At 45.5% G+C, this 14,475-nt stretch overlaps 1 protein-coding gene and 1 long non-coding RNA gene across 2 annotated transcripts in view; one reads left to right on the top strand and one right to left on the bottom strand.

Moving 5' to 3' along the window:
* The window catches only part of LOC115184029 (zinc finger protein DPF3), a gene marked incomplete in the record, with an annotated part of 43,263 nt that extends 28,788 nt beyond the window's left edge, over positions 1-14,475 (top strand). The window contains 5 exon segments of the mRNA XM_029745028.1: positions 1,858-2,010; positions 3,138-3,266; positions 8,919-9,031; positions 11,927-12,008; positions 12,407-14,475. Of these exon segments, the coding sequence (XP_029600888.1) occupies positions 1,858-2,010; positions 3,138-3,266; positions 8,919-9,031; positions 11,927-12,008; positions 12,407-12,474 (545 nt within the window).
* On the bottom strand, positions 90-840 carry LOC115184030 (uncharacterized). Its single transcript, XR_003874166.1, has 3 exons — positions 695-840; positions 458-619; positions 90-136 (listed from the first exon to the last, which is right to left on the bottom strand). It is a non-coding gene; the product is annotated as an uncharacterized LOC115184030 (long non-coding RNA).

The following is a 14,475-nucleotide window of genomic DNA, read 5'->3' as shown; positions in this document are numbered from 1 at the left end:
CAGCTTGCATGGCACTAACATAACTTTACGGGATTCTGCTGGTTTGTTATCAAGTTGCTGGAGAAGAATGATCTTTAAGCATCAGCTGAGCTAACGCATGTTTCTGTAGCGTTGTAACGATGCTGTCACAGACAACCTAACCCACTGTCACTGTGATGTTACCAGACAGCCTAACCTGCTGTCACTATGGTTTCTGGGAATTACAGACAACCTAACCTGCTGTCGCTGTGGTTTCTGGGTATTACAGACAACCTAACCTGCTGTCGCTGTGGTTTCTGGGTATTACAGACAACCTAACCTGCTGTCACTATGGTTTCTGGGTATTACAGAGAACCTAACCTGCTGTCACTATGGTTTCTGGGTATTACAGACAACCTAACCTGCTGTGACTATGGTTTCTGGGTATTACAGACAACCTAACCTGCTGTGACTATGGTTTCTGGGTATTACAGACAACCTAACCCACTGTCACTGTGATGTTACCAGACAGCCTAACCTGCTGTCACTATGGTTTCTGGGAATTACAGACAACCTAACCTGCTGTCGCTGTGGTTTCTGGGTATTACAGACAACCTAACCTGCTGTCGCTGTGGTTTCTGGGTATTACAGACAACCTAACCTGCTGTGACTATGGTTTCTGGGTATTACAGACAACCTAACCCACTGTCACTGTGATGTTACCAGACAGCCTAACCTGCTGTCGCTATGGTTTCTGGGTATTACAGACAACCTAACCCGCTGTCACTATGGTTTCTGGGTATTACAGACAGCCTAACCTGCTGTCACTATGGTTTCTGGGTATTACAGACAACCTAACCTGCTGTCACTATGGTTTCTGGGTATTACAGAGAACCTAACCTGCTGTCACTATGGTTTCTGGGTATTACAGACAACCTAACCTACTGTCGCTATGGTTTCTGGGTATTACAGACAACCTAACCTACTGTCGCTATGGTTTCTGGGTATTACAGACAACCTAACCTGCTGTCACTGTGGTTTCTGGGTATTACAGACAACCTAACCTGCTGTCGCTATGGTTTCTGGGTATTACAGACAACCTAACCTGCTGTCACTATGGTTTCTGGGTATTACAGACAACCTAACCTGCTGTCGCTATGGTTTCTGGGTATTACAGACAACCTAACCCGCTGTCGCTAGGGTTTCTGGGTATTACAGACAACCTAACTTGCTGTCGCTATGGTTTCTGGGTATTACAGACAACCTAACCTGCTGTCACTATGGTTTCTGGGTATTACAGACAACCTAACTTGCTGTCGCTATGGTTTCTGGGTATTACAGACAACCTAACCTGCGGTCACTGCGATGTTACCAGACAACCTAACCGGTGTTAGAAAACAACATTCTCAACAGTGTTCTCAGAGTTGTCACCATTTCCCCACATAGTTTTGATTTATTTTACAGTGTCTTTCTCGAGTATTACAGTGCTATGTCTTTACAGGAAGTCCTTTCATAAAGACGTTGTTAGTTTAAGGGATCATAGGCTACTATCCTAGTAGGAATGTGCTGGTAAATGAGTTTCCTTGTATTGTTGTTAGTTATTCCCTTGTATTGTTGTTAGGTAGACATTTAGAAGTGTCAATCCTCTTAAGAAAACGCCCTCCCCAACAAGATATTGAGTACTTTGTAAATGTAAAATGTACTTTGTTAACGGTTGGTCCTTTTGTCTTGAAAGCTGGGTCGTCTTCAGTAGTGCACACAGTAGCAAAACCTTTTTTGAAACGGTAAATAAAAAAAACGAGTATTTCATTTAGAACCATAGCGTTTCCCTCCGTTTCAAAACAAATTTCTCTCGTGTTCTCTGGTTCTAATGGATTCTAATGCTTCTGTGTTCTACAGTCTGTGGCAAACGCTACAAGAACCGCCCAGGCCTGAGTTACCACTACGCACACACACACCTGGCAGAGGAGGAAGGGGAGGAGGAGAGGGAGGAAGAGATGCCACCGACCCCACCACCACACCGACCAGACCCAGACCCAGACAACCACAAACGTAAGAGACGCCCGTCGGACCAGGTTTTAATCTACATGCTTAGTAGTACTACAGGGTTATAACTTAATGATGGAATGACACCCTATTATCTCTGACATACCACTGTTGAACGGAGGGTATTATCTCTGACATACCACTGTTGAACGGAGGGTATTATCTCTGACATACCACTGTTGAACGGAGGGTATTATCTCTGACATACCACTGTTGAACGGAGGGTATTATCTCTGACATACCACTGTTGAACGGAGGGTATTATCTCTGACATACCACTGTTGAACGGAGTGTATTATCTCTGACATACCACTGTTGAATGGAGTGTATTATCTCTGACATACCACTGTTGAATGGAGTGTATTATCTCTGACATACCACTTGAATTGAGTGTATTATCTTGACATACCACTTGAATTGAGTGTATTATCTCTGACATACCACTTGAATTGAGTGTATTATCTCTGACATACCACTGTTGAATGGAGTGTATTATCTCTGACATACCACTGTTGAATGGAGTGTATTATCTTGACATAGCACTTGAATTGAGTGTACTAGATACGGAATTTATTCAAATTTTATTTAACCTTTATTTAACTAGGCAAGTCAGTTAAGAACAAATTCTTATTTACAATGACGGCCTACCAAAATGCAAAAGGCTTCCTGCAGGGACGGGGCAGGAACAATGTGGTGGCCAACTACAAGAAACGTCTGACCTCTGTGATTGCCAACAAGGGTTTTGCCACCAAGTACTAAGTCATGTTTTGCAGAGGGGTCAAATACTTATTTCCCACATTAAAATACAAATCATTTTATAACATTTTTGACATGCGTTTTTCTGGATTTTTTGTTGTTGTTATTCTGTCTCTCACTGTTCAAATAAACTTACCATTAAAATTATAGACGGATAATTTCTTTGTCAGTGGGCAAACGTACAAAATCAGCAGGGGATCAAATACTTTTTTCCCTGACTTTATGCTCTTAATGTTTTGTACACTCTCTGTGTGTGTGTGTATATATATATATATATACACTACTCCTGTACGGCTCAGAGGGCTGCAGACGGTTCCATTGTTCCTAATGATGAGATGGATACTGTATAGTAATCTATAATTTGTGTTTCTATACAGCTCAGAGGGCTGCAGACGGCTCCATAATCCCTAACGACTACTGTGACTTCTGTCTGGGAGACTCTGACTCTAACAGGAAGACTGGCCAGGCTGAGGAGCTGGTGTCCTGCTCTGACTGCGGACGCTCCGGTGAGTAGACTGCTCTACAGACTGCTCTACAGACTGCACTACAGACTGCTCTACAGACTGCCCTACAGACTGCTCTACAGACTGCTCTACAGACTGCACTACAGACTGCTCTACAGACTGCACTATAGACTGCACTACAGACTGCACTATAGACTGCACTACAGACTGCACTACAGACTGCACTACAGACTGCTCTACAGACTGCTCTACAGACTGCACTACAGACTGCACTACAGACTGCACTACAGACTGCTCTATAGACTGCACTACAGACTGCTCTACAGACTGCACTACAGACTGCTCTACAGACTGCTCTACAGACTGCACTACAGACTGCTCTACAGACTGCTCTACAGACTTCTCTACAGACTGCCCTACAGACTGCACTATAGACTGCCCTACAGACTGCACTATAGACTTCTCTACAGACTGCCCTACAGACTGCACTACAGACTGCCCTACAGACTGCACTACAGACTGCTCTACAGACTGCTCTACAGACTGCTCTACAGACTGCACTATAGACTGCACTGCTGCGTGTCTCTGGTTCAGCAGAGCTGTACGTACTGTAGCAAGGCCAAGCTGCCTTCTTCATGACTACAGATGACCCACACTTTAAAACTGTAAATATATTCTTCTAATATTACACATTGTAATATAGCCAAGGATGACTTCAGTCTAGTAATGTTAGAGATAGTTATGTTTAACCTGTATTACTTTGATTCCAATAAACCAATTTGAAATGGAATCACTAAACAGTAGTAGACCAGTGTTGTATCCCACCGTATCTTCTCTGTCCAGTCGTGAACAGTAAGGACACCGAGACTGGTCAGACTGGTCAGACTGGTCAGACTGGTCAGACAGGTCAGATAGGTCAGACTGGTCAGACTGGTCAGACTGGTCAGACTGGTCAGATAGGTCAGACTGGTCAGACTGGTCAGACTGGTCAGATAGGTCAGACTGGTCAGATAGGTCAGACTGGTCAGATAGGTCAGACTGGTCCGACTGGTCAGACTGGTCAGATAGGTCAGACTGGTCAGACTGGTCAGATAGGTCAGACTGGTCAGATAGGTCAGATAGGTCAGACTGGTCAGACTGGTCAGACTGGTCAGACTGGTCAGATAGGTCAGACTGGTCAGATAGGTCAGACTGGTCAGACTGGTCAGACTGGTCAGACTGGTCAGACAGGTCAGACTGGTCAGACTGGTCAGACTGGTCAGACTGGTCACAAATACTCAGTTTTCATTTGCTTCCACACATTTCATCTTTGATTTGCTTCTTTTTGTGTCTTTTATGCATCTCTCTGCTGGCCCCAGGCTATGTTGGTTCTCTCTCTGCCCCCCTCCCCCCGGGATGGGTGATGTGTTGGCCGGAAGGATGGGTGATGTGTTGGCCGGAAGGATGGGTGATGTGTTGGCTGGAAGGATGGGTGATGTGTTGGCCGGAAGGATGGGTGATGTGTTGGCCAGAAGGATTGGTGATGTATTTGTATTGGCCGGAAGGGTGGGTGGGTTGGTGAGTGGCCTTTCCCTGTACAGTCTGGTTCTTCTCAAGGTTTCTTCCTACCAAGGCAGTTTGATTGATTCCATAGTGGTGGTTGTCATTGTTTTTGTCGATGAGCCTTCTTTTAGCTAGCTCTCTCTGCACTAGCTGTGTTGTAGTGTTCTTTAGTAAATGGTTGTCGATAGGATCCACTCAGCTGCCTTCCTCCATGAGCTTGTGAACATAATCATCAACACAACTCTAATGCTTGATGGAAGACTGGAATCCAGGACTGTAACTGTTCTGCCTGCGGCTACGGAACCCTGACCTGTTCACCGGACGTGCTTGTTGCACCCTCGACAACTACTATGATTATTATTATTTGACCATGCTGGTCATTTATGAACATTTTAACATCTTGACCATGTTCTGTTATAATATCCACCCGGCACAGCCAGAAGAGGACTGGCCACCCCTCATAGCCTGGTTCCTCTCTAGGTTTCTTCCTAGGTTTTTGGCCTTTCTAGGGAGTTTTTCCTAGGGAGTTTTTCCTAGCCACCGTGCTTCTTTCACCTGCATTGCTTGCTGTTTGGGGGTTTTAGGCTGGGTTTCTGTACAGCACTTTGAGATTTCAGCTGATATACGAAGGGCTATATAAATACATTTGATTTGATTTGAATTTGATTAATAGGCCTTCTTTCACTTACATACCCTTTTTCCATGTTCTCATGACGCTTTTTGGGCATTTTATTTTGTTTTGGGGGGTAAAGGGGTGGAGATATTTAATTCACAATCAGAAAGGACTCTACTTTTTTCATCAATTCAGAGTGATTTCTCATTTCAAACTCATAGCTCACGCAAAGTTCATGTCAGGGACTTTTTCCAGCTGATTGTTGCTTTGCTCACCTTGCTGATGTATATTCACGCTAGCTGGCCAGGGCCGTGGGGGAGCGAAGACCGATGGGAACAGGAAGACAGGAAAGAAGACGAGCGTTTTCGAAGAGTTGTTCTGTGACATGTCCGAAAGCGAGTCAACTTTTTATGGCTTTGAGGACTGCGAGCTGGAGGACATTTTTTTTCCGATGATGAAGGCAATCGGAGCTGAGACAGAACTCTTTTCTTGAAAAGCAAAATTCTTTGCAGGAAAAACTGCAGCTTCTTTTTATGTTTTTGGGGCTTTTTGTAGATAGCACTTTGAAGAAGTTAGGGAATGTTCTTTTCCTACAAAACAAAGTCTTGAGAGCAAGGATGGACATCAAGGCATCTGTTGCTGTTTGAGAGAGCTTTTTCTTGGAGCTTTTTTTGTTTTTCCTCTGAAGGAGAAAAGCCAGTGCTGTTCTGTAAAACATGGATTTAATCATTTAGTAAAGCCTGAATAGTTCCAGAATTGACCGGAATGAAACCCAAATATAAACTGGTCCTTTACCTCTTGAGCATGCTACTGTTACCTCTGGACTGTTAGGGTGTGGAGGAGGGGTGTGCCTGGACCCTGAGTCACTCCATTGGTCAGAGAGGACAGTTAGCCGAGAGGTAAGAGCCAATCGGCATCTTCTTGTCTCTCTCTCTCTCTGTAGAGACCATTTGAAACCGGCTGGTGTAAGAACACATGGAAGAAGATGATTGGATAAATCTGGCGGTCATTGTTCCACCACCGTAGGATGGAAGATATGACCTATCCAAATACCTAGACAATCACACATTCACTCTGGCTCTTGGGTCCAAGATGGGGCTAGAACATGTTTCTAGCAACTTACCTTTAATTGATCATTTACACATCAAACTGTCAACGACACAGTCATTTCCCATTCAATTCAATCCCCTTACGTTAATGCATCATCTTGTTCTATTCCTTATTCTTTTTCCATACAGGCTACAATTATCTCCATGACATAGCCAGGACAGAGACTCACTGTCATGATGTAGCCAGGACAGAGACTCACTGTCATGACCTAGCCAGGACAGAGACTGACTGTCATGACGTAGCCAGGACAGAGACTCACTGTCATGACGTAGCCAGGACAGAGACTCACTGTCATGACCTAGCCAGGACAGAGACTCACTGTCATGACGTAGCCACGACAGAGACTCACTGTCATGACCTAGCCAGGACAGAGACTCACTGTCATGACGTAGCCAGGACAGAGACTCACTGTCATGACCTAGCCAGGACAGAGACTGACTGTCATGACGTAGCCAGGACAGAGACTGACTGTCATGACGTAGCCAGGACAGAGACTGACTGTCATGACCTAGCCAGGACAGAGACTGACTGTCATGACGTAGCCAGGACAGAGACTGACTGTCATGACCTAGCCAGGACAGAGACTGACTGTCATGACGTAGCCAGGACAGAGACTGACTGTCATGACGTAGCCAGGACAGAGACTGACTGTCATGACGTAGCCAGGACAGAGACTGACTGTCAAGACGTAGCCAGGACAGAGACTGACTGTCATGACGTAGCCCATAATTCTGCAAAAATATCCTTCATGTACAACGCAAAACCCAAAATAATGCATGCAGAGAAAAGAGTTGTTAAATTCTACAACCACCTAAAAGGAAGCGATGCCCACAATTTCCACCACAAAGCCCTCACCTACAGAGAGATGAACCTGGAGAAGAGTCCCCTGAGCCAGCTGGTTCAGGACAGCAACACAATTAGACCCAACCAAATTATGAGAAAACAAAAAGATAATTATTTGAAAACACTGGATAGAATCAACCAAAAAACAGAGCAAACTAGAATGCTATTTGGCCCTAAACAGAGAGTACAAAGTGGCAGAATACCTGACCACTGTGACTGACCCAAACTTAAGGAAAGCTTTGACTATGTACAGACTCAGTGAGCCTTGCTATTGAGAAAGACCGCTGCAAACCTGGCTGTCAAGAGAAGACAGGCTGTGTGCACACTGCCCACAAAATGAGGTGGAAACTGAGCTGCACTTCCTAACCTCCTGCCAAATGTATGGCCATATTAGAGACACATATTTCCCTCAGATTACACAGACTCACAAAGAATTTGAAAACAAATCAAACATTAATGAACTCCCATATCAGGCGAAATGCTGTTACCTGTTACCATTAAAACATGGCAACCAGTGAAGAACAAACATTGTAACTACCACCAATATGTATCTGTTTGTCTTCATCTACTATTCATACTACAACTATTTACACATTGTTAAAAACACTGTACATACCAGATTTAGTTTCTTTTCACTTTTGTTTGTTTATTTAACTTACTTTGGCGATGTAAACACGTTTCCCAATAAAGCCCGAATGAGAGAGAGAGTTGGTTGAGTGCCCGGCCCTGGTTGTCTCTGCCAGGACTGTTTGGTTTCAGAGAGATGAGTGCTGACGGCTCATTGATATCCCATTGACACTGATGAGAACTCACTTGGGGTTTTATGAATGGGTAGCGTGTGTTATTCTGACATCTCTGTTATAGTAAAGTAGTAGGCCAGTCATAAGTCAGAAACATTTTTGTGTATTTTTGTATTTCTTTTACTGTAATGTGATTCATAGACTTGTGAATGACTGAGGAGAGACAGACAGACAGATACCTATTTCTGCTGTGTTCATTTAACATATAGTAGAACTTATTGACCGTTATTGCAGTTTATAAAACAAATCAGAGCTGTTGTGTTTTTCTGCATTGAGTTGTAAATGTAAATGAGGCATCTGTCTCTTTCTCCCTCCCTCCCTCCCTCCTTCCCTCCCTCCCTCCCTCCTCCCTTCCTCCCTCCTCCCCTCCCTTCCCTCCCTCCCTCCCTCCCTCCCTCCTCCTTCCCTTCCCTCCCTCCTTCCCTCCTCCCTCCCTCCCTCCCTCCCTCCCTCCTCCTTCCCTTCCCTCCCTCCTTCCCTCCCTCCCTCCCTCCCTCCCTCCCCTCCCTCCTCCCCTCCTTCCTTCCTTCCCTCCCTCCCTCCCTCCCTCCCTCCCTCCCTCCCTCCCTCCCTCCTCCTTCCCTTCCCTCCCTCCTTCCCTCCTCCCTCCCTCCCTCCCTCCTCCTCCTTCCCTTCCCTCCTTCCTTCCTTCCTTCCTTCCTTCCCTCCCTCCCTCCCTCCTTCCCTCCCTCCTTCCTTCCTTCCTTCCCTCACTCACTCCTTCCCTCCCTTCCCTCCCTCCCTCCCTCCCTCCCTCCCTCCCTCCCTCCCTCCTTCCCTCCCCAGGCCACCCAACCTGTCTGCAGTTCACAGACAACATGATGACAGCGGTGAAAACCTACCAGTGGCAGTGCATTGAGTGCAAGTCCTGCAGCCTCTGCGGCACCTCCGAGAACGACGTAAGTGCGATGGATAACAGTTCCTAGACCTGTGCCTGTATTCAAAATGTGCCTACTCTGAGACTCTCTGCTCTGGGCCCAGAAGATTCCTTAAGACTGAACACTCTAGTTAGCTCCCACAACTACCTAGCATTTAGCTCAGTGGGCTACCATTGTCTCGAGAGGCATTATGTCAGTTCACAGTGGAAGGGATTTAGCATTGTGTCAGTTGTATTGTGTCTGTGATGTGGTGTTGTGTCAGTTACTACATTATGTCAGTTACCACCCTGCTTCTGTTACCACCCGGCTTCTGTTACCACCCTGCTTCTGTCACCACCCTGCTTCTGTTACCACCCTGCTTCTGTTACCACCCTGCTCCTGTTACCACCCTGCTTCTGTTACCACCCTGCTCCTGTTACCACCCTGCTTCTGATACCACATTGTGTCAGTTACCACCCTGCTCCTGTTACCACCCTGCTCCTGTTACCACCCTGCTCCTGTTACCACCCTGCTTCTGTTACCACATTGTGTCAGTTACCACCCTGCTCCTGTTACCACCCTGCTCCTGTTACCACCCTGCTTCTGATACCACATTGTGTCAGTTACCACCCTGCTTCTGTTACCACCCTGCTTCTGTTACCACCCTGCTTCTGATACCACATTGTGTCAGTTACCACCCTGCTTCTGTTACCACCCTGCTCCTGTTACCACCCTGCTTCTGTTACCACCCTGCTTCTGTTACCACCCTGTGTCAGTTACCACCCTGCTTCTGTTACCACCCTGCTCCTGTTACCACCCTGCTTCTGTTACCACCCTGTGTCAGTTACCACCCTGCTCCTGTTACCACCCTGCTTCTGTTACCACCCTGCTCCTGTTACCACCCTGCTTCTGTTACCACCCTGCTCCTGTTACCACCCTGCTTCTGTTACCACCCTGCTTCTGTTACCACATTGTGTCAGTTACCACCCTGCTCCTGTTACCACCCTGCTCCTGTTACCACCCTGCTTCTGTTACCACCCTGCTCCTGTTACCACATTATGTCTGTTACCACCCTGCTTCTGTTACCACCTTGCTTCTGTTACCACCCTGCTCCTGTTACCACCCTGCTTCTGATACCACATTGTGTCAGTTACCACCCTGCTTCTGTTACCACCCTGCTTCTGTTACCACCCTGCTCCTGTTACCACCCTGCTTCTGTTACCACCCTGCTTCTGATACCACATTGTGTCAGTTACCACCCTGCTTCTGTTACCACCCTGCTCCTGTTACCACCCTGCTTCTGTTACCACCCTGCTTCTGTTACCACCCTGTGTCAGTTACCACCCTGCTTCTGTTACCACCCTGCTTCTGTTACCACCCTGTGTCAGTTACCACCCTGCTCCTGTTACCACCCTGCTTCTGTTACCACCCTGCTTCTGTTACCACCCTGCTCCTGTTACCACATTATGTCTGTTACCACCCTGCTTCTGTTACCACCCTGCTCCTGTTACCACATTATGTCTGTTACCACCCTGCTTCTGTTACCACCCTGCTTCTGTTACCACCCTGCTTCTGTTACCACCCTGCTTCTGTTACCACATTATGTCTGTTACCACCCTGCTCCTGTTACCACCCTGCTTCTGTTACCACCCTGCTCCTGTTACCACATTGTGTCAGTTACCACCCTGCTTCTGTTACCACCCCGCTTCTGTTACCACCCTGCTTCTGTTACCACCCTGCTTCTGTTACCACCCTGCTTCTGTTACCACATTGTGTAAGTTACCACCCTGTGTCAGTTACCACCCTGCTTCTGTTACCACATTGTGTCAGTTACCACCCTGCTTCTGTTACCACCCTGCTCCTGTTACCACCCTGCTCCTGTTACCACCCTGCTTCTGTTACCACCCTGCTCCTGTTACCACCCTGCTCCTGTTACCACCCTGCTCCTGTTACCACCCTGCTTCTGTTACCACATTGTGTCAGTTACCACCCTGCTCCTGTTACCACCCTGCTCCTGTTACCACCCTGCTTCTGATACCACATTGTGTCAGTTACCACCCTGCTTCTGTTACCACCCTGCTTCTGTTACCACCCTGCTCCTGTTACCACATTGTGTCAGTTACCACCCTGCTTCTGTTACCACCCTGCTCCTGTTACCACCCTGCTTCTGATACCACATTGTGTCAGTTACCACCCTGCTCCTGTTACCACCCTGCTCCTGTTACCACATTGTGTCAGTTACCACCCTGCTTCTGTTAACACCCTGCTTCTGTTACCACCCTGCTTCTGTTACCACCCTGCTTCTGTTACCACCCTGCTCCTGTTACCACATTATGTCTGTTACCACCCTGCTTCAGTTACCACCCTGCTCCTGTTACCACCCTGCTTCTGTTACCACATTGTGTCAGTTACCACCCTGCTCCTGTTACCACCCTGCTTCTGTTACCACATTGTGTCAGTTACCACCCTGCTTCTGTTACCACCCTGCTTCTGTTACCACCCTGCTCCTGTTACCACATTGTGTAAGTTACCACCCTGCTTCTGTTACCACCCTGCTTCTGTTACCACCCTGCTTCTGTTACCACCCTGCTTCTGTTACCACATTGTGTCAGTTACCACCCTGCTTCTGTTACCACCCTGCTTCTGTTACCACCCTGCTCCTGTTACCACCCTGCTCCTGTTACCACCCTGCTTCTGTTACCACCCTGCTCCTGTTACCACCCTGCTTCTGTTACCACCCTGCTTCGGTTACCACCCTGCTCCTGTTACCACCCTGCTCCTGTTACCACCCTGCTTCTGTTACCACCCTGCTCCTGTTACCACCCTGCTTCTGTTACCACCCTGCTCCTGTTACCACATTGTGTAAGTTACCACCCTGCTCCTGTTACCACTATCTTGAGAAGTGAGTTAACATTGTGTGTTTGTCCCTGTCTGTAGGACCAGCTGTTGTTCTGTGACGACTGTGACAGAGGATACCACATGTACTGTCTAAAGCCCCCCATGACCCAACCGCCTGAAGGTAAGACCAGTGGACGATTTAGTATACATTATAAAGACTGGTAGTAGGACATAGTGTTAATACACAGAGTCTCTCTCTCTCTCTTGGCCTGATGTACATTCTCACCGGGAAACTGAGTGTAGGCAGAGAGTTCCAGAACAATGTTTTTAAACGTCAAGACATTAAACAGAAGCACAGAACTTAGAACTACCAGCACATGAACAGAACGTTGCACTTCCAGTCCACAACAAGAACATCAAGTGTTTTGACTCACATCTCTCTCTCTCTCTCTCTCTCTCTCTCTCTCTCTCTCTCTCTCTCTCTCTCTACATCTCTCTCTCTACATCTCTCTCTCTACATCTCTCTCTCTACATCTCTCTCTCTACATCTCTCTCTCTCTCTACATCTCCTCTCTCTAGGGAGTTGGAGCTGTCACCTGTGTTTGGATCTGTTGAAGGACAAGGCCTCAGCCTACGAAGAGCCATAGCATCACACACACTGACACATAATGGATTTACAGGCTCAGGGCGTAACGTTCAGTCTCACCTCGTTCACTTTCTCAGTTTCTTGTGTGAGGAGAAAGTGCTACCCTCTACCTCTGAAATGGAAACACAGCCCTACAGATGCAACACTTCTACAACATGCAATCCCTATCTGCCAATCAGATCTCTACCTCACAACTCCACAACCAACCACAGACAGAACCCAACAGGCAAACAGGCAATACATTCCACCAATGATTTACCAGGTATCATGTGATGTCATAATTAAGCGACATAGGTCAGGACCACTTTCAACCAAAATGTCATGCTGTGCTATAAAAAAAAAGTTTAAAAATAAACAAATAATAGTAATTAGTTGAAATAGTCATCTTGTTCCACAGTGTTTGACACTGCTGTTGTACCATATAGTCTCTTCTGACTGTTAGCTAACTAGAGATGTTTGTCTTAGCTGAGATCAAAAACACGTATGTGCCTGACAAGGAGAGTTTGTGTCTGTTTGACAAACATTTGATTTCGTTTCCAGTCCCGTCCTTGTTTAGATTTCACAGTGACGTTCTTTCATATTGCACCAAGGCATATTACATATTTGAAATAGCATTACTCACAGGACTTGCCAAACATCATTTTATCTAGGTGTAACGCTATCCCTCTTAGGGGTCGTTGCCGCCATTTAAAAAAAATAAAATATTTTAGTTGGATCTTAGCAAGGTTTTTTTTTTTTTTATCCCAGTTTGTGGTTACTAGGATACTAAGTACCCAATGACAACGATCTAAACAGTTAATCATTTCAAACGGTGTGGAAATGTCTGGTTGTTGTGACTGTTGCTGTGGACGGATGCTTTGTTTGAAAGAGAGAAGCAATACAGTCGTGCTCCACTTCAGAGTCCGCTATCTAAATCACGTTTCATGTTACCATACGAGAGGTTTTGCATGTCGTTTAATAACTTTTTGTTTTTTTGTTGTTGAAGATTGATGTAGAACATTGGGACGGTATAGGACTGCATCTATAGACCGTAGAGAGACATATTCACACTGGGTCACAAACATATACAAAACACATACCTCGTAGCTCTACCACCACGTTTCAGTCGGTGAACGGTACAAGGCTATCGTTCAACTGGCATGTAGGATACCTCGCATTGTCCACGTGTAATGCGTCCGTTCTTTCTTTTTGTTTTTGTACATTTGTATTTTATGTATTAGTAAATGTCAACTTGTTTTATAGACTTCCCTTCCACTTTGTATATCATTCAAAACTTTTAATGTAAAACTCCAAATGATTATATAATGATTCTCGTTCTTCCACGTGAACATGATGCCAATAGATTGCACTGAACAAGGTCATATAGATTATAGGACTGTTGGATAGATTTAAAGAACACAGGAAACGGAAACACAATCCTGAAACAGTGGTAGAAGATCTGAAATTGTTTTTTAGCGATGTTGTTTTAAAAAAAAAAGAAGAAGAAAAAAATAAAGTATTTAATGTTAAAGTGAATGACGGCATCATGACTGGAAATGTCTTACAGCTATTTTCTTATTTTGTTTTTTGCGCTTTTGCGTTTGATATTGTTTCTCCTCAGACAATCATGAAGTAGACTAGATACTGCATATTGCTTGAGTCCCAAAGGGCACCCTATTCCCTATGTAGTGCACTACTTTTGACCAAAGACCTATGGGGCCCCTGTTAACAATAGTGCACTAATATAAGGAATAGGATTCCGTTTTGAGATGCAGCCATGATGTTAATTAACATCTGAATGGTTTCCTTGTTTTCACCCCCACGTGGGCTGTTTTAACAACTTCCTGTTTATATCACCATCACACTCTTGAAAAATATGTGTGTCAATATAATTTTGTTTTATATTGGAGACCATCATTTATATATGGATATTATTTTGTGTCGGTTTTGGGTACTTTGTTAAAAGTTTGTATGTTTTCGGGTTTTTTTTTGTGTTGAAATAAAGATTTAGTCCTTGGTTATA

The sequence above is a fragment of the Salmo trutta genome, unplaced genomic scaffold, assembly GCF_901001165.1.
Source record: "Salmo trutta unplaced genomic scaffold, fSalTru1.1, whole genome shotgun sequence".
NCBI classification, from domain to species: domain Eukaryota; kingdom Metazoa; phylum Chordata; class Actinopteri; order Salmoniformes; family Salmonidae; genus Salmo; species Salmo trutta.
This window is presented reverse-complemented; position numbering and strand designations above follow the sequence as displayed.